At 37.5% G+C, this 27,674-nt stretch overlaps 1 protein-coding gene across 3 annotated transcripts in view; it reads right to left on the bottom strand.

Annotated features, from left to right (window-relative positions):
* The window catches only part of ARHGAP6 (Rho GTPase activating protein 6), a 480,213-nt gene that overhangs the window by 83,899 nt on the left and 368,640 nt on the right, over positions 1–27,674 (bottom strand). For all 3 annotated transcript variants that reach the window (XM_037055564.1, XM_037055565.1, XM_037055566.1), the window contains exon 2: positions 2,845–3,004. In XM_037055564.1, coding sequence (XP_036911459.1) covers positions 2,845–3,004 — 160 coding nt within the window. The remainder of the gene's footprint in view (positions 1–2,844; positions 3,005–27,674) is intronic.

The following is a 27,674-nucleotide window of genomic DNA, read 5'->3' as shown; positions in this document are numbered from 1 at the left end:
TGAATGAATAATTCACACAGTGAGTCTGACCCTGCTTAGAACCTCCACTTGGGGATTCGCATGGGACCACGGGGTCACTCTCAGACCAAAGTGGCCATCATAGCACTCAACATTGGCTATACATTTGAAGGATCTTGGTAAATATTTGATGTCTACAAGCATCTGCTCAAAATAATAGCTGTGGAACTCTTGGGTGATGTCTGTTTGTTTCCATCCTGCGATACAATCCATTTTCTCTTACATAAGTAAAAAATATTTATAAAATATTACTTCCAATTTTGATAGAATATATCAAAATAATTCTTGTGGCATGAACATCTTTGAACATTTTAATAAAGTAAATCATTTCCTGAATGTGAAGTGCATAGTCTTAGAAATAAGCAATGAAAACAGAACTCCCAGCAGACAACTTTTATAAAACTGTCTATTTGGTAAAGGTTATTTATATAATAGAATCTTTAAAAGCAGGAACAAAGAGAAACATCAAATTAACTGGATTTAAAAACAAAGATACAAATATTTGTTTTGTGATATCTTGTCTGATGTGCATGCAATCAAGGTTTCACATAATTCTTTAGAGTCATCATTCCCTCCACTATAAATTGGGTCTGCCAACAACTTTTTCCTTCCTTCCTTCCCTCCCTCCCTTCTTCCCTCCTTCCCTCCCTCCTCTCCTTCTTGCCTTCCTGCCTTCCTTCCTTTGGAACTCAAAGAACATCTGTGCTTGTGAAAGGGAGCTAGGATTCTTGGGCCCCACCTGGACCACGCTGTGAGTTAATGGAGAGGGGAAGGCAGCCCTTTGCTCTCAGCTACCTCTTCCTTCTCCTGAACTCTTGACTTCTAGCAGAGTCCCAGATTCCAGCTTAAAGGATAGAAGTGGCCCAAGAGTCACCATCCAGTGAAAACTGTATGGTCAGTGTTTTTGTGCTATTCTTTTGGGTCAATAAAACAGAGCTTCTTACTGCAGAGGCAAACTGCTCAAGCTCACACTTGGTGGGGAGTGAGGGGACAAGTATTCAAATCCTGGTCTTAGACTCCCAAGCCAGTGCCCTTTCCATAAGCCACAGATGAGCCAAGAAAATCACACCACCAGCATGGTTGTTGACAGACTGTGAGTTCATGTCCTTGTGTATATAGCAAGGCTGCTCAACCACAGCACTTGGGACCTGACAATGGTTGTTGTGGGGGACTGTCCTGTATACTGCAGGATATTTAACAGCATCCTGGCTTCTACCCAGTAGAAGTCAGTTGCATCCTTCCCCAAGCTGCAATAAGTAAAAGTGTTGCCAGACATTGCTAGATTTCACGTGGAGGTGGAGGGCAAAACCATCCCTGGTTGAGAACCACATAGCTATGTGCGTGTGTGTGTGCGCGCGCGTGTGTGTGTATGAGATGTGATTATTTTACAAATAAATATTCATGATTCATCCCCTCACCCCCTAGTAAAAGAAAACAAAGTAGAATTTCTGCAGATACAGAAATCCTCTAAAGCAATCTTCTGGCTTTCGGATGCTTGTTATGACTTTCCTGCTTTCCTTTAAGTTTCAGGCATACTAGCCAATGTTGCTTGTGATAGGTTTACTCTATTTGTATAACATCATAGCTTTTTATTCTATCTCTGATTGCCTTTCTGCTACACACTAATACATAATGTAAAGTATCCTCATAGAAGATAGTAGACATTTGGAAGCAGACTTTTTACAGATTAAAGGATTTTATTTTACTTTTTAAATTTATTCATTTAATTGTTCAAGTATAGTTTTCTGTCTTTTATTCTCATCCCAGCCCCCCCCCCACCTGCCGTGCTCACCACCTCCCTCTAATTTCCACCCCCCTTAGTTGTTGTCCATGTGTCCTTTATACTTGTTCCTGTAAACCCTTCCCCTTTTCCCCTGAAATTCCCTCCCCTCTCCCCTCTGGTCCCTGTCCCCCTGTTCTCTATTTCAGTGTCTTTGGTTATATTTTGCTTGCTTGTTTGTTTTGTTGATTAGGTTCCTGTTAAAGGTGAGATCATATAGTGTTTGTCTTTCATTGCCTGGCTTATTTCACTCAGCATAAAAAAAAATACATGCTTTTTGTTTTTACCAGAATCAGGATCTGTGTTTGTAAAAACACTAGACAATCAGGCCTGACTTGTCTCCAGGGTCATAGTGGTGAACCCCACATAGACATGCCAGGTGAAGGACTAGATAAAAATGAGTTAACATTAGTATGATCCCTGATTCACAGTTTGCATAAGGTGAAATGACAAGCTTAATACATTGTTAAAACATTTTTTTCAACTGGTTATTTTGAAATCATGTTGAGATAGATAGGGTTTTTCTTCTAACCCTTTAAGTTGACCTTTCTGAAACTTCTAATTGGTTGTTGTGAAGCCATGTCGACTGTTGAAATATACTCAGCTTTCCTTTTTTTGCCTTTTCTTTTCTTTTTTATTTAATTCTTGTTCAAGTACAGTTTTCTGTCTTATATTCCTAGCCCTGCCCCCCCCCCCAGTGCTCCCCACCTCCCTCCCATTTCAGCCCCCCACCTTAGTTATTGTCCATGTGCCCTTTATACTTGTTCATGTGAGAATAACAGGGGAAAGGGGGAAGGACTCATATCAGCTTTCCTTTTTAATGCCCTAAGTTGCCCTTCCCTTTAAGTCAACATATTAGTTGACATGTATATTATCCCTTTTGAACATGTCTTTCAAAATGGACACTAACACCACTCAAGGATTAAGAAGCTATAGTTTCCTTCCAGTGTCACATTGGATGTGAGATGACTTTGTAGCTTATGGCTCTGAGAGAGCAGACATTTGATTTGTAGTGCTCCTTGATGGAATGACAGACAAAGTCTTACCTTTGGGAATAGTGATCTGACAGCTCAGGTCACAGTCCTGCTGTAACTGATAAAAAGCCACTTCCTGCAACCTGGCTCGCTCCAGCTCTGAGAGACTCTGGATGGGGACTGACCTTAGACGCACACTGCGGCCAGACATGCTGTTCCAGGTGAAATCACCCTACAGACCAATGGGAAAAACAGCAAGAGTTACACAGTTCATGAATATCTCACAAATCTCATCCTCTCTCTTAGTCAGTAATAAAGTTAAGCAAACTTCACCTTTTTGTTCCAAAATTGGCTCTCAATCCCTAATATCAAATCTACTCCTAGTTAACCATAGATTTTCTCAGTCAGTTGCAAACATCACAGTCTTGAGCACCTTCTGGGTCATCTGATCCTATATAATGATGCATCCTAGGTCAAAGAAAATTATGTGGAAAGGTGCTTCGAGGGTCCTACATCCTGTCTTTTATGGAAACTTTTTGGTTTTGTACTCAGTAACAGGGAAAAAATATTGCTAATTGGCCAGGATGCACACTAGATATAGCAGGGTGAATGTGTACTGATAGGCTACAATGTACCAGTGACTGCACCAAGGGATTTTTAGTTATACCTCCAACAACTTTATGGGGGTTTACCACTTTTGAACATCTCTAATATAGTATTTAGTAATATAATAACACAATATAATAATATAATCTAGTACACTTGTAATATATAATACATATTTATGATACATTATAAAATATGTATATAGATGCTCCTCAACTAACAATGGGATTACATCTCAATAAACTCATTGTAAGTTGAAAATATCATAAGCTAAAAATGCATTTAATATACCTAACATACTGAAAATCATAGCTTTGCCTAGCCTACTTTAAACAAGCTCAGAACACAATATCAAAAAAAAAAAATGCTAGCAACATAGTACACTGTAGAGTACTGTTGTTTACCCTTCTGATCCCATGGCTGACTGGCAGCTGTGGCCACCACTGCCCAGCATCATGAGAGGGTATTGCACTGCATATCACTATCCCAGGAAAAGGTCAAGATAGAAAATTTGAAGTATGGTTTGTACTTTAACACCATCATAATGTCAAAAAAATCTTAAGGTGAACCAAAGTAAATCAGGTACTGTCTCTCCTTATGATACACTATATTAATACTATAGTAATGTATATTAAATATAATATAATATAATATAAAATTGAGGCTTGGAGAGGATAAGTAATTTCCCCTATACCATAAAATTTATAAGATTTGGAACCAACCAAGACTCAAGCTAAAAACATTAATGCCTTTGAATCCTATGCAAAACTGTAAACTGTGAGCTTATATTTACAGCACTCTAATGAGATATTTTGATTGTAATAAGTACAGAGGTATGATCAATAAGAACTGCATGTATTTTTAGAGACATGAGACATTTGATGATCAAACAATCCACATCAAAGAATCAAAGCTGTTCTGGCCAAGATGGCAGCATAGAAGCAACAGTTTGGGTGTTCCCATAGAATAACAACAAAAACAAAAACCCAGAACGAAATAAAAACCAATTCTGTAATTAAAAAAGAGACTCAAAGCAAAGATTCCCACAATTTTGACTGCATTTATGTGTATGCACACACACCTCTGATGTCCACTGGGAGTGAATGGCTCTACCCTTGATGCAGACAGTGAGAAAGTGATGGCCTACAAAACAATACTTTGCAATCATCTGAGACCCAATGTCTTTTTATTGAAGGTGACTTCCTGTGAATTACAGATAGCAACTAGGGCACAAGAGGTTTGAAAAATTACCTATTGTTCCATCAAAAATCAACAAAAGTTCCAAAAGAAAGGAACAGTGCTAGCTTCCACAGGAACTGCCAAAGATTTGTGGTGGCTATGTGGAACACTTAAGGAATTCCATAAGACTTCTCATCCTCATCACTCTCCTTTAGAAAGGGAGACAGAAAGACTTCGATTGGCAACATAGTAAGTACATATTAAAATACCTTGTTCCCTACTGGCAGCAACTTCCTGCCTAGAATGTTCATTCCAAAGAGTGAATGATACTCTTTCAATGCTTTGATATTTTCACTCTTTATTTGGGATTTCATTTATTTATTTATTGACTAACATAAAAAATAAAGATATTATACTCTAGTAGGGGAGGAAAATAGATGATGTAAGTAAAGGGTATAGTGTGTTAAAGAATGGTAACTGCTAGGGAGGGAACACAAGACAGTGAAGGGCTGCCAGTGTGAATAGAGAGCAAGAATGCACAGCTTTAGTTAGTATGGCTAGGAAAGACCTCACAGAAAAGCCCATCTCTGAGCAGAAGTTAAAGGAAGTGAGGGCTTTCTGTTTGCCTTCACATGTATGACTTTGCACCAGAAGATAAAAATGATGAAGACTAACAGGAGCTTAGGAGGGGCTCAGGGAGCACGATGTGGGAATGAGTCTAGGGAGGGCAGTGAATAAGCAAATCTAGGCAAAGTGGGTAGGCTGTAGTCACTTTGTTGACCTAAAGAAAATTCTTTCAGATCCAGTACATTTGGGATTTTTTTCTTTCTCTTTTTCTTTTTCTTTCTTTTTTTGGATAAAACTGGACTAAGCACAAGTTTGGACAGTTAGGAGTTGGGGACCCAGGCCTTGGGTATACTCCTCACTCACAGCCTCTAAGCTTAGGGCACCATGAGGTACAGTATCAGTGAATTGTTTTTTCCTCCCACATGGGGAGTTCCAGATGAAGCAATGACTTTTAAATGTGAAGTTTAGGTATCTAATGGAGCCAACAGCTATTTGAGGTGTCAAAATGGAATTACATACTTATTATTTAAAAGCATTTAAAAATATAAACTCTAATGGGCTCAATTATCTTCATTTAGCAAGGGTTGACTATCTCTTTCTATAAAAGACCAGATATTAAATATTTCAGGCTTTTATAGGCTATGTGGTCTCTGTCAAAACTACTAAATTTTGCCTTTTTGGCATGAAAACAGCCATAGACAACTCATAAATGAATTAATATGGCAGTGTTCCAATAAAACTTTACTTACAAAAAAAGGTGGAAAGCTGAATTTGGCCAGTGGGCTGAAGTTTGCCAACCTCTGAATCACAGCTATGACAGAAATAAACCAAGCCCTAGAAGACACATTTTATTTTTATTTGCTACATCCTTCTGGTCAATTAATTCCAACAAAATTGAATAGGCACCTAATACAGGATAAGAACAGTACTAGACTTGGGACTATCAAAATGACAGCAGAGTCCTTTCCTTAAGGAGTTAAACTTTGGTACAAAGAATACATGCAGTCTATGACACACAGAGATTGTGATACTAGAAGTTAGTACCAAATGCAGTGGGGTACCTGGGGAGAAAAGCTTTCTGGAGGATCTGTCTGGGGGATCAAGAAAGGTTTTATAGATAAGGCAGTGTTTAAATGGAGACTTGAAAATTGAATAATATGGGTAAGGTTTTGCCCAGTGGAAATGCAACAGTGGAAAAAACAGTGGTTTCCAAGGCAAATGATTTTGAGAGAACAGGTTTGTTTTGGGAAATTACAAGGCTGGGAAGAGGAAAAGAGCAGGAGGCAAAGCCATGTAGACTCCAGGGCCATATCCTGGAGGGCTTTCTCTGCAGACATTGCAAAGTAGATTGGATATTACTCAGTAGGTGACAGCTAGCCATCAAGTAAGCCATCTCCAGTAACAGAGAAACATGCTCAGATTTACATATAAGAAAGAAGACTGGACACAAATTTCTATAGGAATTGAAGGAGGGACCAAGTTGAAAATGTAGAGATCAGAAAAGATGCTGGGCTAGGTAAGATGATGATTTAGATTTGAACAGATGGGAAGATGCTCAGACCACACAGATGTTTGGGGAGAAATTGGATGCAGGGGTTGAGTTGGAAGGAAATAATTTAGGATGACTCTTAAGTTTCTGTCTTGAACAACTGGGAGGATGGAACACTAATCACCAAGATAAGAAAGAGCAGAAGGGAATTAGGTTTTCTGGGGAAAGAAGAAAAATGTTCAAGTTTTGACATTCTTAAAATGATAATCATTTAAAAAAAATTTTATTTTTGATTTTAGAGAGAGGGGGTCGGGGAAGAAAGAGAGGGAGAGAAACATTGTTGTGAGACAGAAATAGATTGGTTGCCTTCCATATGTGCCCCAACCAAGGACCAAACCTGCAACCCAGGCATGTTCCCTGACTAAGAATGGAACCAGCAACCTTTTGGTTTGTGGAATGAGCACCAGGACAATAATCTTATTTTTTAAATATAAATAAATAAATAAATATATAAATAACTATTTTAAAAAGATAAATAAATAAGTAAAATACATTCCCAAATTTGGCAAAACAGAACCTAGGCAGTTTAAATCTTTCTTGAGCCTTCATTTTCTTCTCCCAACTACAACAGTTCCAAATGCAATCAAGTAATACATAGTTGTACTATGTATTACTATGTATTACTATGTATTACTATGTATTACATAGTTTTACAGTTTACAAATGACTACATACTTAGCATAATAAGGTGAAGTGTGATGCTGTCAATTTCTCTTAGTCCATTATATATCACAGCCTGTGATTCTTAAGTTCTTAGATCTTTAAACTTCAGTAAATTTGGAGTTATTAGCAAAAGAAAAACTTTGGTCTATTTGTGATGACTTGAATGTACAAAGCTATTTTTTCCTAAGACTACTTCTTGTAGCAGGTGATGGCTCAATAAAAGGCTACAGCCCAAGCCCAGAAAGAGAAACGAGTATGGTGCTTTTCTGAAAGCAGGGCAGCTGCATTAGTCAGGCCTTGGAAGAATCATTTCAAAAAGGAGGCAATATTGTCTCCACAGACAATTGGTTCTTAAACCCATCCTTAGCCCATGGCTGGAAAAAAAACAATTTAACTAGGTTATCAAATAATAAACAAAGAGGGACCTAACAGGGGTCTCCAAAGACACCTATTATCAAATGGGCAGCATATTAAATACAGTTTTGATTATTGGTAATAGACCAAGTTATCTCCTAATCCATTATATCTCACAAACTTGAATAAGTAAAACCTAAAGAATTCATATAGAGCTGGAAGAGTTTAAATGGGCTGCTTCAGTTCATCAACCTCCCAACCATCAGCCCTCTACCATCTCATTGTCTTTTGCTACCTGCCATTCAACAGTGATGAATATATAAAATACTTTGCATTTTCTTCTATGTCTCAGTTCTCTTATTGTTCCTAATCTATATTTTCACCACTCTGAATTTTAATAGGATTTTAAAAAAACTAAGTACATGCAATTTCAACAGGTCTTTAAAAACCAAAATACATTAGGTCTATTATTAAGAAATTATAGAATTAACACAAGCAACAAGTAGGCTGAAACCATATTCATCCAGAGTATCTTGGGATAAATTTAGGAGGTATCAGTGACTACTACAAATGGCATAAAACAATGCTCTCCATTTTTGTTTTTATCCTTAATGCAATTTGGACATTTGTAGAATCAAGAAGCCTAATTTCAGAGCGAACTACAGTGTCTAGTAAATGTCACACCACAATGGCTAGGAATAACTGAAAACATTATGTCTTCAAAGTTATATTGCTTTTATAACATGTGATAATTTAGCGTTGATTCATGATGAGTTACTTGGTCTAATGCACTCATCTTTCTAATTTCAATCCACATCATCCTTTAAAATGTATTTGTTTATTTTGCTTAATCCCTTCGCCTATTTCACCCAGTCCCTTAAACCCCCTGACTCCCAACAGCTGTCATTCTGTTCTCTGTATCTGTGAGTCTGTTTCTATTTTCTTTGTTTATTTTGTTCATTAGCTTCTATATATAAGTGAAATTATATGGAATTTGTCTTTCTATGACTGGCTAAGCAAAAAACAAACCAATCAAAAAGAAAAAAAAGCCTCATAGGTACAGACATCAATATGGTGATTACCAGAGGAAAAAGGAAGTGGGGGCAGGTAAAAGAGGGTTAAGAGAGGAATAAGTGGTGATGGTAGGACACTTGACTTTGCGTGGTGAACATACAATGCAATATACAGATGATGTGTTATAGAATTGTGCACTTGAAACCTATATAATTTTGTTCACCAATTAACCCCAATAAATTCAATTAAGAAAAATGTATTTGTTTAAAGAGCCCTCCCCAAAACATTCAACCACCGTCTATCCAAATTATCATAGGGTTTGTATCAGGGTGTTCACAATAAAGAATTTAGAAGCATGTTTCTCTCTCTGCCTCATTACCTTTCTGTTTGGGTTACTAAAACTGACAATGGAGCCCCCGGATATGGCTACCATGGGACTACACAGATGGGTGTTGGGAGAGTTGTTGAGCAAATCCATGAAGTTTCACATCTTCTCAGTTGCCTCTTCCAAGAGTTCCCAGAGGCCAGATTGCTTATGTGCTTAAAATATATTTGCCTTTATATTACAAAAATTGTCAAATACATGCAAAGAGATTAGACTAATAATCTCCCAGAGGTTCTGATTCAGTTTTCAGGCACACAATTGGGCATTCACATTCTTAGTGTCCTGATTCATTGTCCCATGCAGCCAGAATTGAGAACCACTGAGCTCAAGGGTTGATGAGATTTAGGTTTAAGTTTGTACCCCATCATTCAGTTTGGTTGTAGTAAGTCTTATGTTCCTAAAAAAAGTTCAAGAAGTTCTCTACCACTAAAGAAAGATATAAATCCACAACAAGAAATAAGGTTATTTCTATGATAGTCATAACGATGAAGATGCTACTTTCTGAAACAAAATGTTAGCTTTAAGACAACTCCTTTCCAGGAGTAAGCATGTCCTGCTTTCTTTTATTGAACAAATGTAGTGATGCCATAATCCTTATGAACTCACTCAACAACAAAAATGACTTAAACTTGACACTTGGAATCTAAACTCTATGCTTTTAGCCACTACAGTATCTTGGCTGGTGGTCATAAACTTGAGAGATGCCCTTCAGCCTGCATTTTGCTCTGCAGAGGTAGAGAGAAGTACAGCATTGAGTTACTAGATAGAAGATGTGGCAAATAGATTAATCCCCCCCTTCCTAAAATAGCTAAATCCTAATCCCCAAAACCTCAGAATATGTTACCTAATTTAGCAAAAGGAACTTGGTAGATGTGATTAAATTAAGGGATCCTGAGACTAAAAGATTATTCTGGATTATGCAGATTGTGCAACATAATCCCAAGAGTCCTTAGAAGAGAAAGGCAGGGGTGGCAGAGTCAGACAAGGAAATGTGACACCGAAAGCATGCGGCGGGAGTGAGGGTGGTGGGCAGGGGACAGAGAGAGAGAGAGAGATTTGAAGATGTTAGGCTGCTGGGTTCAAAGATGGAGGAAGGAACCATGAGCCAAAAAATGTAGGCAACTTCTTTTTAAGATTTTATTTATTTACTTTTAGAAAGAGGGGAAGGGAGGAAGAAAGAATCGGAGAGAAACATCAATGTGTGAGAGATAGAATGATTGGCTTCCTCTCTCTTGTCCACTACTGGAGACCTGGCCCACAACCCAGGCATGTGCTGGGAATTGAACTGGGGACCTTTTAGTTCTCAGACCGGCACTCAATCCACTGAGCCACACCAGCCACAGTCAGGCAGCTTCTAAAAGGTGGAAAAGGCAAAGCACAGATTTCCGCCTAGAACCTCCAGAAGGAATACAACCTTTAATTTTATCCCAGTGAGACCCATGTCAGACTTTTGAACTCCAAAACTGTAAGGTATTTAATTTGTGATGTTTTAAGTTTTGGGTAACTTGTTGCATCAGCAATAGGAAATTACTACAGAAGGATAGGAGGGATCATGAGGAAAGGAGGTTGGTGAGGTGAAGAGGATTGAGTTTTGATGAGGGTATGCTCCCAGACACCTCAAAAAGTGAATCTTGGTCTCCCATCAGATCCTTATCTTCCTACTTCCTGGTGCTAAAGTGATGCTTCACACTACAGGTACCACTAACAATGATTTGAGCTGGATGGGTTTCAAGATTGGAATTCTAGAGACACTTTTCTCACAAAATAAAATTACACACAGTTATATATAGCAAATATTTTAGGCTTCGAGGTTATATGGTCTCTGTTGCAACTACTCAGTTCTGCCATTGAAGCACAAAAGCAGCCATAGATAACATGCAAACAAAAGTTCAAATAAAACTTTACTCCTGGACACTAAAATTCAAATCTCATATAATTTTTATGTTACAAGTATTATTATTCTTTTGCTTTTTTTTCAAGCATTTAAAATGTGAAAACCATTCTTAGGGGGCAGGTCATACAAAACAGGCAGCAGGCTAGATTTGACCCACTGGCTAAAGTTGTGTTGACTCCTGATATAGAGATTAGGGTTGTTTAGTACCTTACATATATTTATTTAGTATCTAGTATCATGTGGTGGAGACCCAGTCCTAGGATCTTGCTTCATAACCTATATATATTAGCAAGATTCATGAGGGCAAGAGGCTTGTCTGGTTTATTTACCTTGGTGTTCCTGTATCTAAGACAGTACCTGGTACTTACTGTATTTTGCTGTATATTATGTGTAGTTTTTGCCCAAAGTTTTGAGGGAAAAATAAAGATGTGCATTATACAGGATGGGTGATACCTCAAATACCTTGTATCTGTTCTCATGTTTTGTAATTATTTGTTACATAAAATTTCTTGTACCATAATTGTTTAAAAATAAATGCTAAAATTCCTTTATAATACAAAAATAAGTTTTTAAATATAAATAAATAAATAGTGGAATTAAAAAGTTAAACTGTAAAATTTTTTTTGAAAGTTTGGGCCAAAAACGTGGGTGTGCATTATACATGGCAAAATATGGTAATTATCATGGAATAAATATCAATCAAGGGACTAAATGAATCAGGTACATCATGAGTTCAATAAGAAGTTGGAAACTAATGAAGCTGTGTAATGTTGCATCTATGGGGGAGAATGTCTTGTGGATTTGAACAAAATGCTAGGAAACAGTCTTTTAAAACAAAGACTGTGGTGAGCCAATAAATGCCTGTATATGAGGGAAGAAAATAAATGCAATAATATTGGACCTAAGGAATAAGGAATCCATGACACCAACACTAATCCATCAGACCTTGTATGAGCAGGACTAGGCATGAACACAAAGGTCAACATTGCCTTGTCACCCTCATGATATGGACCACAAAGTAAGCAACAACTACCCAGAACAGTGCCAAAGCCCACCAGCACACCCTAAAATGTGGTTCTGGCTGTTTCTGAACTCTCAAATGTGTGTTCCAGGCCAGCAATTTTCTGTGACTGTTTATCTCATAATCGTATGACTCATTTTAAGGCTCTCTGGATGTAGTCTTTTAAGTGGTTATCATAGGATTTTTTTAAAGACTGAAAGTGGATGATTTTGAATTTGTTTCATTTCATAAATGTAAATGAAGTTGAAACTTATCCAATGTTTCTGGATAAACTAAGGGCTCTTATAGTTGTAAAGATATCCTTTTATTCTTAAGTACTATAAAACAACATTAATAAAGGGTAGCAATATGACTCAAAAGGATATACCACAGAGGTTCTTGGGGGTAATTTTGCCCTCTTGGAACATTTGGCGATGTCTGGAAACATTTTTTTAGCTGTCATGACTCTGGGAAGGGTGCTGTTGGTATCTAGTGGGTAGAGGTCGTAGATCTACTCAACACCCTATAATGCACAGGATAGATACTCACAATAAAGAACCATCTGGCCCCAAATTTCCATAGTGCAGAAGTTGAGAAACCTTGACCCAAATTACACAGAATCACCTTAAAATGAGAGTGTCAGGAGATATTAACAATCCCTTATGAGTTTTATTTACCATCAAAGGCATGCACTATATATTCTTATGCATATTATGCATTATTATGTGTAATATTCTGTATATAATATAAACACTCATAGAAGTTATTTAAAACTAGCATTAAGAAACACAAATACTACAAACCAATTTAAAAGAAGCAAACTAAATAAAATTCAATGTAATAGAATCTATATTAACTGGAGAACAAGTCACCAAAAGCATTAACTAAAGAGGTTTTCTTTCCACCAGAAGTATATGTCTCTGTATTTAGAAAAAAAGGAGCAAAAGACAAACTCAAAAATCAACAATCTAATATCTGTGATTTATTCAGAAAGGTCATTCTTTTGAGCTGAATTGTATCTTTCCAAACAGACTTGATTTTCCCATGAACTAAAATTGATTGAAATAATTTTGGTTTTGGTTTCTCCCACATTCTTTTCTTATGTTCTTGAGACTAGTCTCTAATTGTAGCATCTCTTTTACCTCAACCAACTGTAAAGTTTCCAAGGCCAAGGGAGCAAGCAAGGAGTGATGCAGGGCTGCTCAAAATATGGCCTGCAGACCTAGATTGATTCTTTTTAATTATGCAGGTTTCTGAGTTGTAAGGCAGATTTACAAAATCAGGATTATAAGAAATGGGGCCCAAGCACCTTCATCAAAAAATCAGCATTGCCAAATGATTCTTATTTTGGGGCAATGAATGTTGAGACCCTCTGGTATGATGGTAAGGCCTTGGGTTTAAATAAATATGAGGTCTTTGGAAAGATTCAGAATATCTCTGAGTCTCGGTTTCCTCACAATAAGATGGAGCAAAGAAGAAGACAACTTTCAGGTTTGTAGTGATCATCTGAGACAATGTGAGTGAATCTTGTAGAGTGCTTATTAGCACCCAGCAAACCCTACATATATGGTAGTTTCAGTTATAATTAACATTAATGATCAATACCCTAGATTTGCACCCCCTTTTTTAAACCTGGCAGTTTTAGTGACACCAAAAACTCTTCAGAAATTGTGTGTTGAATTATTCATCATTAAATGACTCCACTATGCATAAGATGTCTTTTCTAGGTATTTACAAGCCAGATGCTAAATTGTGGTTCTATATGGGTGAGAAGCAGAAGAATGGACCAGATCAGTAACTTAAGGCCTGAAAAATGGCACACCATTTAGATCAACCATGCCAGGGCCAAATTTCTTTGAACTGATTTCTGCTGTGGCCAGTTGTCATTTATGGATAATTACTATAGCCATGGTTCCCAGATAACCACAATATGTTGCCGAAGCATGGCACAAATTTCAATATCGGGGTCACTTGGTTTTTTATAACCAACATTTCAGAAATGTTGCTGAGTTCTTTATAACTCCAAAATAAACATATCACCAATGACAAGGAACTCCCCTCTTCATGAGATTCTGAGCAAATCCAAGGATATTTGCATAGCTGTCCCATCCTTGTTTGGACTCTTAAAAGAGGTTCTTCGTTCATGAACTCAACAGAATGACTTTTGCTAATTCTTCTTTTCTTGATTCTTCAGCCACTCTTTCTCAACAGATCTTTAAGAAGATTGAATATACCTACATCCTATATAATTTTTATGTTTTATTTATCTATTCTGGTCTGTTTTTGAAAGCAGGACTTTTAGAAAATTCTGAACCATTTATAGGTATGGCAGTCCATTTTTTCCTTTTCCTTCATATATGAACTATTTATTGCTACATGAAGAGTATCAAAATATGTCCCAGTAGCATGATGCAAAGGCACACCTCATTCATTCTGCAAATACCTAATAAGTACTTTTTATCGGCCAGGCACTGTTCTAGGTCTTGGGGAATTCAATGGTGAACAAAACAAAGAGCCCTGCCCTCATAGAACTTTCAGGCTGGTGGAGGAAAGCAATGAGAAACTGATGAGTAAACTACATAGTAAGTACAAAGTGATAAGCCCTAGAGGGAAAAGAGGAAGTATAGCAGGGCAGTTTCCAGGATACCCTTACTGAGAACCTGATATTTGAATCAATACTCATGGAAGTTAGGCAGCAAGTCAGGCAGATTTCAGGAGATGAGCATCCCAGGCAGAGATGAGTTAACCTCCCAGTCAGTGTGTGGGCGGGGGTAGTGGCTAAAAGTTGGCACGCTAGGCTGCCTGTGTTTGGATCCAAGTTTTGCCACTTTCTAGCTGTGTGGCTTTTAGCAAACTATTACCTCCCCATGTTTTGCTTTCCTAATCTATGAAATGGGGTTGATGACAAACCAGCGTTTGGCAAACTACTGCCTGTGAGCCAAATTCTGCCTACTGATTGCTTTTTTTAAATATAAAGTTTTGTTACAACACAATCACATTCATTTAGGTATTGACTACAGAGTTGAGTTTGGTAGAGACTTTTTGGCCTGCAAGGCTGAAAATATTTACTGTCTTGCCTTTTACAGAGAAAGTTTGCTGATACTTAGACTAGACTAAAAGTAAAGGCACACTTATGATTAGGATTTGTCTTGTGGGATCAACATTTTCCCTTCTCCTAAGATTTTGTTTCTCTGGGTAACATTCCAAAGAGCCTGTAAAAAAAATCATACAACATAGTAAGAACTGGAATATTGGAAATTGTGTGAAAGCTTGGCTAAAATAAAAGTGGTTATGTACAAATGGCCTGTTCATCTTGATTACTGATAAATCAGAGAAGTAGAAATTAACATTGTCAGAGTCAATGCTGTGCTAACACCATTAAAGTCACTCACATTTTATTTCCAGTGGAAAGACCTTCCAATGGTTTGCATAGAGGGGACATAACCACAAAGTGGAAGTCCCTAAAGGCAAAAACTTCAGAAAAAAAGTACAGTTTCATTTCTGTGTATCCCAAACTGAACTGTGGACTTGTCCACCAGCCACCAATTTAATTCTGAGTGTTAAGCCTCACTTGAAACTTGGATGGGGAAGAGATAAAAGAGCCTTCACAGATCCCAGGGGTGTGAAAGACAGAAACACTTGCAAAAAATTAGAAGCTTCTCAATGACAGACAAGATGACGGGTTTGCTTGTCTTTCTATAATTAAACTTAGTTTACTGAAATTAGAACAACAGCCCTCCAAAGATGGATTAGACCTTGGAGATATTGCTAACTTTTATAGATGGCTCAGTCTCTACTAGTTACTGTTCTAAGACCTTTGTTTATATTAACTCATTTAATTCTTATAAGAACTCTAAGGAATGTATTACCATTATTATCCCCATATTTCAGATAAGGAAACCTAGACCTGGCTGTTAAGTAACGTGTTAAGATCACACATCCAGTTAAAGTAGCAGAGTTGGGATTTTCAGACTGCAGAACCTAGACCCATAACCATTATTTTTATTTCATCACTTCTCATGACTGATCAGTACAAACCCCTACGTTTACAAAGGACTCCTGTAGTAGTGGAGTGGGATCTGGGAAATAAGGGTCACATTCTGCCTCTTTCCATTACTGAGTCCTTTCATTATGAGACAGACCATTAAAATTAGATGAGCCAGACAATGTTTAAAAATCTAGAGGCTTAACGTTTTCCTCTTTAGTAAAACAGAACACACTAGATTTATTATTAGCCTTACCTGATATCTAAGTTGTTCTCCAAAGCTCATATTTATCATAGCCACTGCAACTGAAATGTTACACTGAGTTCAATAATTCCAGAGGGGAAGATAAGCCAATTTACCCTTTGAGACCTCAAACAGATGGTGCTGAATGTTTTGCGAAAAATCGGCCCAATTATGCTGTTCCATTTCGGCATGGCACACTCCTTCCTGCTCCAGTTTGCTCATTTCAAGCTGTTCCAACATTATCAATCAATCTAATAAAAACAGTCTCATAAACCTCCATTGGCACAGACAGTGCTTAGCTGTCACACATCTCAGATGCTGATCAATCTACACTTCTTCAAAATCACAAGATAGACGTGGAAGAATGACATCTTATCACAATAATCTTCCTGAAAAGAAGTATAGATATTTATATTGCTTACCCATGAGTTATATTCAGCTGTGTTTTTGCTGTTCTTTCTAATTTAACTGAACTACACTTGGAGTAGAAACTTCAACCTGGTTAAAAATTTTTTTGGTAAGAAATGCATCCTGAAATGGCGGATTACATTGAGTGTCTAAAAAATGGCCCAGCTGACATAGCTGTGACTCTCATGATACCTTTTGTTGACAGAGACCTCCTCTACCATGAATCTTGGGACCAAAAATATGCAATCTTTTCATTGGACCATTGAAAAGTTCTTGTCCCTTCAGAATGGAGACAGGCTGTGTCACTGAGTGAATGTGCAAGTCTGTGTGTGTATAGAGATTGTTGTGGGAGATAAAAAGAATGCAGAGAAATTGAAACTGAATTTTCTGCTTCTTATTTGAATAAGACTGTTTGGAAGACATATTCTGCAGTTATGAAAGGATTCCTCTAAAAATAATGTCCCCCTTTCCACAGAGATCTGCAAATTGTAATTGGATTGTAACTGTGCAAACTGTCCTTATTAGGAATCAACCAAAGAATGTTGGGAGCCTCGGGTAAAACCCCTGAGAGCATGACAGAGCACACAGGGTGCTTTCTTTGTTAAGGAAAAATTCTCCGTTCTTAAATTATATTTTAAAACCACTGGCTTCATTTTTCTAACACTAGTAAAATATTTAAAAAACAAAATGATTCCATTATCTTTTATACTGAAGCACAGCACATGCTCTAAACTTTACACTCTTTGTGGAACAATGGTCCTTGAGAAGTTGTTCATTTCCTGAACAGAGACTGTGGAGGTCAGAGTAGATGTAACCACGTGGTCATGTTTAAGAATATGCTGGTGGGGGTGGGCCTGGGGTGGGGGTGGGAGGGAGAGATCTATGAAGAGCAGAGAGAAAAGAAAAGATTAAAAACATATCCCATCACAAATTACCTTGCTCTCTATGCATTCCACATGGCACTGAACCAACAACTCAAAAAGACATCTTTGTTTCCCAGTCAATATGAAGTTATCATTCTCTCATGGTCTCAAGTGAATTCCAACAAAAGAATCACTGTGGTTATCAGTGAAAAACTGAGAAATGATTTCATGGAAGATCTTACTGACTCAAAATTTAGAGACTATGTTTTTTACTAGGATTCTGCAAGGTTAATCATCACTTGATGTAAGCCACACACAGCTTCTGTTGCTGTTAGTATTTAAATATTTATCCAGGGGAAGGAATTTAAACACAATAAAATACATCAGATGGTTTTCTTTACTAGAATAATTATACTTAAAGAGAAATTCAGAGTGAAAATTTATCATTACTGCATATACCTCTACCTCCACTACCCCCAAAATTTGAATGTTGAAAATAGTCATGATTCCAGTAGATAGTAAATATGGTACATGTAATCTGGATACTTAATGGAATATAGACTCTCATTTAAGTGATTTAATATAATATTTATTTTTTTATTTTTATTTTTTTCAATTTTTTTATTTAATTATTTTTCAAGTACAGTTTTCTGTCTATTACTCCCATCCCATCCCACCCCCGGTGCTCCCCCCTCCCATTTCCACCCTTCTCAGTTGTTGTCCATATATCCTTTATATATGTTCCTCTAAATCCCTCCCCTATTTCCCCTGAAATTCCCTCCCCTCTTCCCTCTGGTCACTGTCAGCCTGTTCTCTATTTCAGTGTCTTTGGTTATATTTTGCTTGCTGTTTGTTTTGTTCTTTAGCTTCCTGTTAAAGGTGAGATCATATGGTATTTGTCCTTCAACACCTGGCTTATTTCACTCAGCATAATCCTTTCCAGTTCCATCCATGATGTTGCAAAAGGTAGGAGCTCCTTCTTTCTGCAGCATAAAATTCCATTGTGTATATGTACCATAGTTTTTTGATCCATTCATTTACTGATGGGCACCTAGGTTGCTTCCAACTCTTGGCTATTGTAAATTGTGATGCTATGAACATTGGGGTGCATAGGTTCTTTGGGATTGGTGTTTTAGGGTTGTTAGGATACAATCCTAGCAGTGGAATTGCTGGGTCAAAAGGCAAGTCCAATTTTAGTTTTCTGAGAAAATTCCATACTGTTTTCCATAATGGTTGTACCAGTCTGCAATCCCACCAACAGTGGACCAGAGTCCCCTTTTCCCCACACCCTCTGATTTAATATAATATTTAACAGGAAATTGATAAGTATGCAATTAATTTGTCATTGTTAGGCAAATTATATTTTAGCATATGAATAGATGAAATCAACATGTACTGTTCATTGAGTGTTTACTAATTGTCAGACATTGTTCTGAGTACTTTATGGGCATTGATTTATTTAACCACTAAAATAATTACAAAAAGTACATTACATTATAATCCTCATATTGCAGATGAGGAAACAGAAGCTCAGAGAGGTTAAGTAACTTGCCCAAAGAAAGATTCACACCTTGTAAGGAGTGCAGCCAACAACTATGAAGTTTGCAAGTTAACTAAAAGGCAAAGGCACAGCCCAAAGTTGGCACTAGTTGGAGTTATGTCATTGGTGTCCAATAAGAAATAGACACAGAGCTTTAATAAAAATCATAACCAAAGACTGGAGTAGCCTCTTAAATCAATTATTTGATGGAGATATTAACTCTCAAGTCAATTAATGTTTCATAAGAAAAGGTCATCATTTCTTTTTTCTTTTTATTTTTCTTTACATTCAATATCACTTTGTATTAGTTTCACGTGTACAGCATAGTGATTAGACAATCACATACTTTACAAGGTGCTTCTCCTGATATTTCCAGTACCCACCTGGCACCATAGATAATTATGATAATTTTATTGACTATATTTCCTATGTTGTACTTAACATCCCCTTGACTATTTTGTAACTACCTATTTGTACTTTTTAATCCAAAAGCTAACTATTTATTTACACGAATATTCTCAAATAATCTCAAGAAACAATATCTTGTGAAATTCCTAGTTAGTTTTAAGAGTAGAACCAAGTCAGGCCTTGTGAGGAAATACAGAAATAAGGAAGATGTTGTATACCTTTGGGATTCTTTGGAAAAATGCATTCAAGCCAGAAAAACAAAAGGTGAAGATAAGGAAACTTCTTTAAAATTCAAATATCAATTCTTTAAGTAGAACCATTAAGAGGCCAAAAAGTCACCTAAACAGCTTTAGAAATAAATATTACGGAGCAATTAAAAGGTCCAATCCATGGAAGAATTTTGCTAACCAGAAAAAATGCCAACAACATAAAAGCCATCTTTTACCTATTTAACTTTTCATTAACCAAGGGTGCCAAGCAACAATTTACAGCCTCAGAATCTACGGCATTAATCATTCACTATACCTTTTTCTTGATTCCTATTCTGTATTACTTTTGTTTGTATTATTGGAGCACAGCTATCCCACCATTCATGACAATATGACTAAGGAATAAACTTGTATGGTGAGATTTAAGGATGTACATGATAGAGCAGCTAAACTCACCTTCCTTAACTTCTTTTGTACACACAGATAACAAATCTAAACAGTCTAAACCTGGAATACTGGCCCCTGGAACTTCTCCTGTACTTCTGCCCACTAAACTACATAATGGTTCATTCCTTCACTTTCTACATTTTCACATGGAAAGGGAATACCTGATCCACTCATTGGATGGTGAAATAAAAACTACTCTTTATAAATCACTTTGTAGAACAGGTAAAAAGTCTTTTATGAAGAAGAAGATAAATACATGTTTAATAACTTTTTTAGGTTGTCATATTTAGAAACAGGCCATTCTTCTACATTCCAGAGTTATGATTTGATCTGATAAAATGGAGCAGTGAAATTTCACTTAGATCATATGCACTACCGATACACGTTTTGTTGGTCCAATTAACTTCCTTTGATCAGTCCCATAGAATTGGCACTTGTGATGTTAATATTTGTTCTGACTGTACATAAAAAATACAAATTGTAAAGAACATTTTAGTCCTTCTGCTACCTTAAAGAGCACAGTGAAAATGTGGTATCTTTTTGTTCAATCACCAGACCCTATCTTTGGATTGCTCAGAACCTCCAGAGTCTGAGGTCACAAGTGCGAGCATAGACAGAACATTCTGCATGCCCTTGCAGCTGTCATTGGTTTTCTTATCTGTAATTCTCTACCCTCTCCCTACCCCAGCACTTGACCTTGTTTTAATTTTTAGCATCCTCCTGCTGCTACTTACTGTGACCCATTTGCAGGTAGAGTAACTTCTAGATTATTCAGGTATAAAAATCTACCATCAGGGCCCTGGCTGGTGTAACTCAGTGGATTGAACACAGGCAGGGAACCAAAGGGTCACCAGTTTGATTCCCAGTCAGGGCACATGCCTGGGTTGCAGGTCAGGTCCCCAGTGGGATCCACGTGAGAGGCAACCAAACATTGATGTTTCTCTCCCACTCTTTCTCCTTCCCTCTCTCTAAAAATAAATAAATAAATAAATAAATAAATAAATAAATAAATAAATAAATAAAATCTTTAAAAAATTACCATCATTAGGTAACTGAAAAGTTACTTAAGGCCACAAATCTCAAATAGTCAGACACAATAAACAATATCTAACATATAATTAGTGTTATTGCCTACATGAATAGCTGCTATGCTTGATCAGACAGGTACTAAGATTATCTCCATTTTGCAGACAAGAAAACTGAGACAAAGGGACCTTAAATAATTTCCCCAAAGTCACACAACTAGGGAGTAAGAAGTTCAAACCCAGGCAGTGTGCTTCCAAATGCAATGGGTTAATACTTAGGTTACATCACAGCATGTAAGTGACCGTTTCTTCAATGATTCCCTTGTAAGACAAGTGTGAACAGTTAAGTATGACACAGAGCACCCAAAAGAGACCAGAAGCTATCTCTGCAACTAGGAGCAATATGCTAAATGCATGGAGGACAGTTGAGTGTCCAAAGTTCTTATGGAATAAAGGCACAGAAATGTGCATGAACAGAAGCAGGACAGCAAAAGAAAACAGAACAGAAAGCAATTAGCTCTGAGAGTAAGGGGAGGAATTGGTATTTTTTTCTAAAGAGAGAAGAACGGGCATTTTAGAAAACCTCTTGAATGTGATATCCTTTACAAGTAGGAATATATATGCACCCTAAGTTTTCAAGTAGAGGTATAACACAATGAATGGGATGTTTCAGGAGAGATGAATGAGACAGAGTGGTGTAGAACAGATAAGAAGGGCATAGATAGAGGAAACAACATTGAGGTCTACAATGTGTGGTTAAGGGAGGTCCCATGTCTGACATCAACTGACAAAAAGATACTTTCAGCAGCAATAAAACAAGCAGCCTTAAGGATTTTTTTTTATGAGAGTCCCTCAATTTTTCAATATATCTGGATCCCAAGAAAGTCAGGTCTAATATTATACTTAGAGAAATAACTTCAGGGGTAGAGTGAGAAATTAGCATCTCATTTTATATGTTGGGGAGGGTGGACCTAGAAATGATCATCCTTTTGTGGTTCTCATACAGATACATAGAAATGACATCACTGGTTCTAACATATTGCAGAGGATGGCATTTCTTTTGTAGTCTGCTCCTTCTGCTCACACCCTGAGGGAAAGCTGAGTTATAAGGATGGGTGCTGCAGGTTTCATTTAACAAGGACACTCAGATAAGAGGACACTCATTATGGGTAAGATGTTATGTGAACTCTCTGCAGAGCAAGTTATTTATTCAGATATGGGCAGATTAAATGCTCACTAAACAAGATTATCTAAAAGACATTGCAGGCAAGGCGAAAAAATGTGACTCCAAACTGGAGAATTCAGTCCCAAATCAGATAGTTACAAATCAGCAGGAAATAAAGCAATCCTTAAGGATAGATGAAGATCATATCTAGGAGATAGAAAACTCCATACTGAAAACTAATAGACAAAACAAAGTAGGCAACATCAACAAAAAACACCAAAGTGAATTCAATTTTCTCATTTCAACACTACATTTGACAACATTTTGTTTAATCACTTGTACTTAACACTCTGCAAAAATTTCCTCTGAAAGAGATCGTTCTCCATGGGAAAGATAACTCCCTAAAGATTACATTACATTTAATAAACTTACTACCTTAACAAAGTAATTTTAAGAATCACCAAATAGATGGACACCAATTGCCTGTAATCTGTTACTCAAAATGTGAGCTGTTGACATTAGCCCCTCAGTTTCAGTTTAGGATCATTTATCTTACTAAACCATTTCAACAGGTAGTTCAAAATCAACATGAATTGTTGTAATACTTCAAGCTAAGTGGGAAAGGCAACTTATACATCCTCAGTCAAAGGCTGGTAGTTAATTCATCTAAACCTTTACATGAAGAGAAAATGAGCAAGCAATGTTTTAAATAAAAATATATGCACCTACATTACCAAACTGCAGATAAGTCTAACTTTAATAATATTCTTGGGCTATTTGCTTCAAAAGCAAAATTAATTCACTTGTAAGTGGTGAGAAATTTTAGAAGAAACTATGAGGACCAACAGTTCTCATACTTGGTTGAACACTGTACAACACATCAAGTATGTTGTACATTAGAATTGCTTGATGCATAACTCAATTTTAAAAAAAGAATTACTCAGTGACATTTTCAAAAATACTCATACCCATTACCCTCTAGACCAGTGAAATCCAACAGACTTTTCTATGGTGATGGAAATATTTGTTACCTGTACTGCCTGATGTGGTGACCACTAGTTATTCACGGCTAATGGGCATTTGAGATGTGACTGGTGAAACAAAATCACTGAATTTTTATTTTATTTGCTCTCATTGATTTAAATATAAACAACCACAGTGTAAATAGGACTGCAAATGTAAATAGGACAGCACAGGTATAGATCAAATAAGTTAGACTCTTGGGTTGGGGCTCAGGCACTGGTGGATTTATAAAACTCTATACTGAACTCTACCCTTTCTGGGGGATTCTAATTAAACCCCCAAACTTGTGCATCCATAATTTAAAATCATTTTTCACTTTCACAGGCTTGATCCAGATACCATTTTCTATAATTTCTGCCATATACATGAAGGGAACATCTGTAATACTAGCACTGTTAAGCAGCTAGAGTTGTTGGGATATTGTGATATGCAGGTCTCTTCTGCTCATTGGCAGCTGTTTCTTCAGAATAGGATGCAATGTTATAGCACAGTGCTTGCAGGGAGGGCTCTGTGGTCTGATGCTTATTGCCTGGCTCTGAATTCCAGCTTAGCCCACAACAAGCTATGTGAGTATCTAACCATTCTAAGCCTCAGTTACCTGTTCTGTCAAGTGGAGATAAAAATAGTTCTGTGGGGAGGATGGATTGATACATGTAATGGGCACAATGAATGAGCCATGTGGTCCACACACTCTCTTAGACCCAGATTTTTACTCCCCTCACCCCCCCACAGTTCTGTGGTAAGTAAAGCAAATAAGCAGGAAAAACTTTTGGGAGGAATTCACGGAATTCATAAAAGCATGTTCTAAGCAAATAATTAAGTTCATATGGCACTATAAACCATTGGAGAATGGTTACAAGAAAATATAAATAGGGACTTCCGGCCAAGATGGAGGTATAGGTAGACACACTGTGCCTCCTCACACAACCAAAATAAGGACAACAAAAATCTAGAAACAAACAAAGAAACAAAACCCAACCAGTTCTGACAGAAAATTGGACTGTATGGAAGATCGACAACCAAGGACTTAAAATAGACACATTCATCCAGACTGGTAGGAGGGGCAGAGTTGGGCAACTGGGCAGAAAGTGCTGGGGCAAAGTGGTGGCTGGCAGACCCTGGTGCACAAGGCAGCAGCTGGCAGACCCCAAGTGCAGGATGGCAACGGGGGAACCCAGTGAGGCAGCAGATTGTGGAGGGGTGCAGCACAGCTGATGGACAATGTGGTGCCACATTAGCAGGTAGATAAACCAGATGAAACTGGGGAGTGAGAGAGAGCACACAACCCAGGGTCTCAGTGTGGAGAAATAAGGCCTCAAACACCAATTGAAAACACCTGTGGAGGTTGAGGTGCCGGGAGAAACTCCCAGCCTCACAGGAGAGTTCATTGGAGATATCCACAGGGTCCTAGAATGTACACAAGCCCACCCACACAGGAATCAGCACCAGAAGAGCCCAGTTTGCTTGCAGGAAGTGGCAGAGGGAACTGAAACCCAGCAGAGAGTGGAGCAAGCGCCATTGTTCCCTCTCGAACCCCTGTCCCACATACAGCATCACAATTCAGTGACTAGTTTGCCCCACCCTGGTGAACACCTAAGGCTCTGCCCCTCACCGTGTAACAGGTGCATCAAGACCAAAAAAAAAAAGGCCCAAATGAAAGAACTGATCAAAGCTCCAGAACAAATAAAACTAAATGACAAAGAGATAGCCAACCTATCAGATGCACAGTTCAAAGCACTGGTGATCAGGATGTTCACAGAACTGGTAGATTTTGGTCGCAAATTAGAGGAACAAATGAAGGCTACACTAAGTGAAATGCAGGAAAATGCACAGGGAACCAATAGTGATAGGAAGGAAACTGGGACTCAAATCAATGGAGTGGACCAGAAGGAAAAAAGAAACAACCAAACAGATAAGAACAAAGAAACAAAAATTCAAAAAAAAAATGAGGAGAGGCTTAGGAACCTTCAGGACATCTTTAAACTTTACAACATTGGAATTATAGGGGTACCAGAAACGGAAGAGGAAGAGCAACAAGTGAAAAACTTAGTTGAACAAATAATAAAGGAGAACTTCCCCAATCTGGCAAAGGAAATAGACTTCTAGGAAGTCCGGGAAGCTCAGAGAGTTCCAAAGAAGGTGGACCCAAGGAGGAACACACCAAGGCACATCATAATTACATTACCCAAGATTAAAATGAAGGAGAGAATTCTAGAAGCAGCAAGAGATAAGGGGACAGTCACCTACAAAGGAGTTCCCATCAGACTGTCAGCTGATTTCTCAAAAGAGACCTTACAGGCAAGAAGGGGCTGGAAAGAAGTATTCCAAGTCATGAAAGGCAAGGACCTACATCCAAGATTACTCTAACCAGCAAAGCTTTCATTTAGAATGGAAGGGCAGATAAAGTACTTCTCAGATAAGGTCAAGTTCAAGGAGTTCATCATCACCAAGCCCTTATTATATGAAATGTTAAAGGGACTTATCTAAGAAAAAGAAGATAAAAAATATGAACAATATGAACAGTAAAAGCACAGTAAACTCACCTTTATTAACAACCAGATCTAAAACAAAAGCAAACCAGGCAAACAACTAGAACAGGAACAGAACCACAGAAATGGGGATCACATGGAGAGTTAGCAACAGGGGAGTGGGAGGAGAAAAAGGGGGAGAAGGTACAGAGTACAAGTAGCATAAATGGTGGGTAGAAAATAGACAGGGGAGGGCAAGAATAGTATGGGAAATGTAGAAGCTAAAGAACTTATGAGACATAGACATGAACTAAAGGGGGGAATGTGGGTGGGAGAGGGTGTGCAGGGTGGAGGGGAATGAAGGGGGAAATGGGACAACTGTAATAGCATAATCAATAAAATATATTTTAAAAATAAATAAATAATATGCTAATGTGATTTTAAAAATATTGAACTTCCTTATTTCTTTTTATTGACTACCATACCACCAGTTAATATTAATAGAACAAGAAAGTATGTGCTAATAAATGCAGATAAACATCACTTGATTCATAAAAATGGTAAGACTCCAAATTCCAGGGTTTAGTCATATCAACCAAAAAAGCATACTGTACAATTTTCAGGTGCATAATCACTTTGTTGACCTGTTGGTAATCTCAATTGCTGTAGCCTAACAATATGCTCCAATGTTGTTTTCACTCACAGGCACTGCTAATTTATGTTCATATTTTCTACACTGAGTTTTGTTGCCTTCTTCCTTGTTAAACATCCATGTATGGGTATAACATTTTTTTAATGTAAGAAAATGTAACATTACAATTCATTATCACCATGAGAGTTTGTAGTCAACACAACTATTAATGGTAAGGATTGTTCATCAGTGACTCACAGCACAGATAAGATAAGCCGAGAGCTCTGCTCCATCCCGAGGGGATTTCAATATGTGAGGAATAGCTAACATTTCTTGTGGATGTAAATATGTGCCCATTATTATTCCTAGCCCTGGTTATGTACTCCCAACTTTATGTATGTATGTATGTACATATTTATTTTGGATATAAGAGAGTGTTTTTATTTGCTTGCAAGGTACAATTTTCACAAGGAAGTTGTCCCTGGAATACAGAGAATAAACCAGTTATATTGCTCAAATTATTACATGGTGGCCACATGTTCAATTGGATGCCATTTGGGGCCATTTTCAAATAATAATAGTAGTAGTAGTAGTAGTAGTAGTAGTAGTAAGACCTCCCTTTCCTATTTCTTATATCCTGAGAGCAGAAATTTTAGGAAGCCACTCATTCACAGCTGCCTCTGTGAAGACTCTGGATGAGGCTCATCTGTAATGTTGTAAACCTTTTATCTTTAGGAATATACGGTTTTAAATGTGACCTTTTAAGATTGGCTAGGTTTTTTTTCCATTTAGCACCATGTCCTTGAGATCCATGTAAACTGTTTCATATATCAATAATTCTTCTTCTTCTTCTTTTTACTGCTGAGTAGTATTCCACAGTATAGATGTACCACAGTGTGTCTAACGATACACCTATTGAGGAACATTTTTGCTGTTTCCAGGTTTGAGCTATTACAAACAAAGCTTCTGTGAATAGTAACATGCAGGTTTTTGTGTGGACATAACTTTTCATTGTTTTGGGATAAATGTTGGATTGTATGGTAAGTGTACTTTTTGTAAGAAACTGCCCAACTATTTTCCAGAGTGGCTGTAGTGTTTTATAAGGTGTTGACAGATAAAGTTTCTCTGCATCTTTGCACCTTTGGAAGTGTCAACATTTCTCTTTTTTTTTTAGTATATTTTATTGATTACGCTATTACAGTTGTCCCAATTTTCCCCCTTTGCCTCCATCTGCCCAGTACTTCCCTCCCCTCTAGTAATCCCACCCTTAGTTCA

The sequence above is a fragment of the Sturnira hondurensis genome, unplaced genomic scaffold (genome assembly GCF_014824575.4).
Source record: "Sturnira hondurensis isolate 20B ecotype Veracruz unplaced genomic scaffold, ASM1482457v3 Scaffold0008710, whole genome shotgun sequence".
Lineage (NCBI taxonomy): Eukaryota > Metazoa > Chordata > Mammalia > Chiroptera > Phyllostomidae > Sturnira > Sturnira hondurensis.
This window is presented reverse-complemented; position numbering and strand designations above follow the sequence as displayed.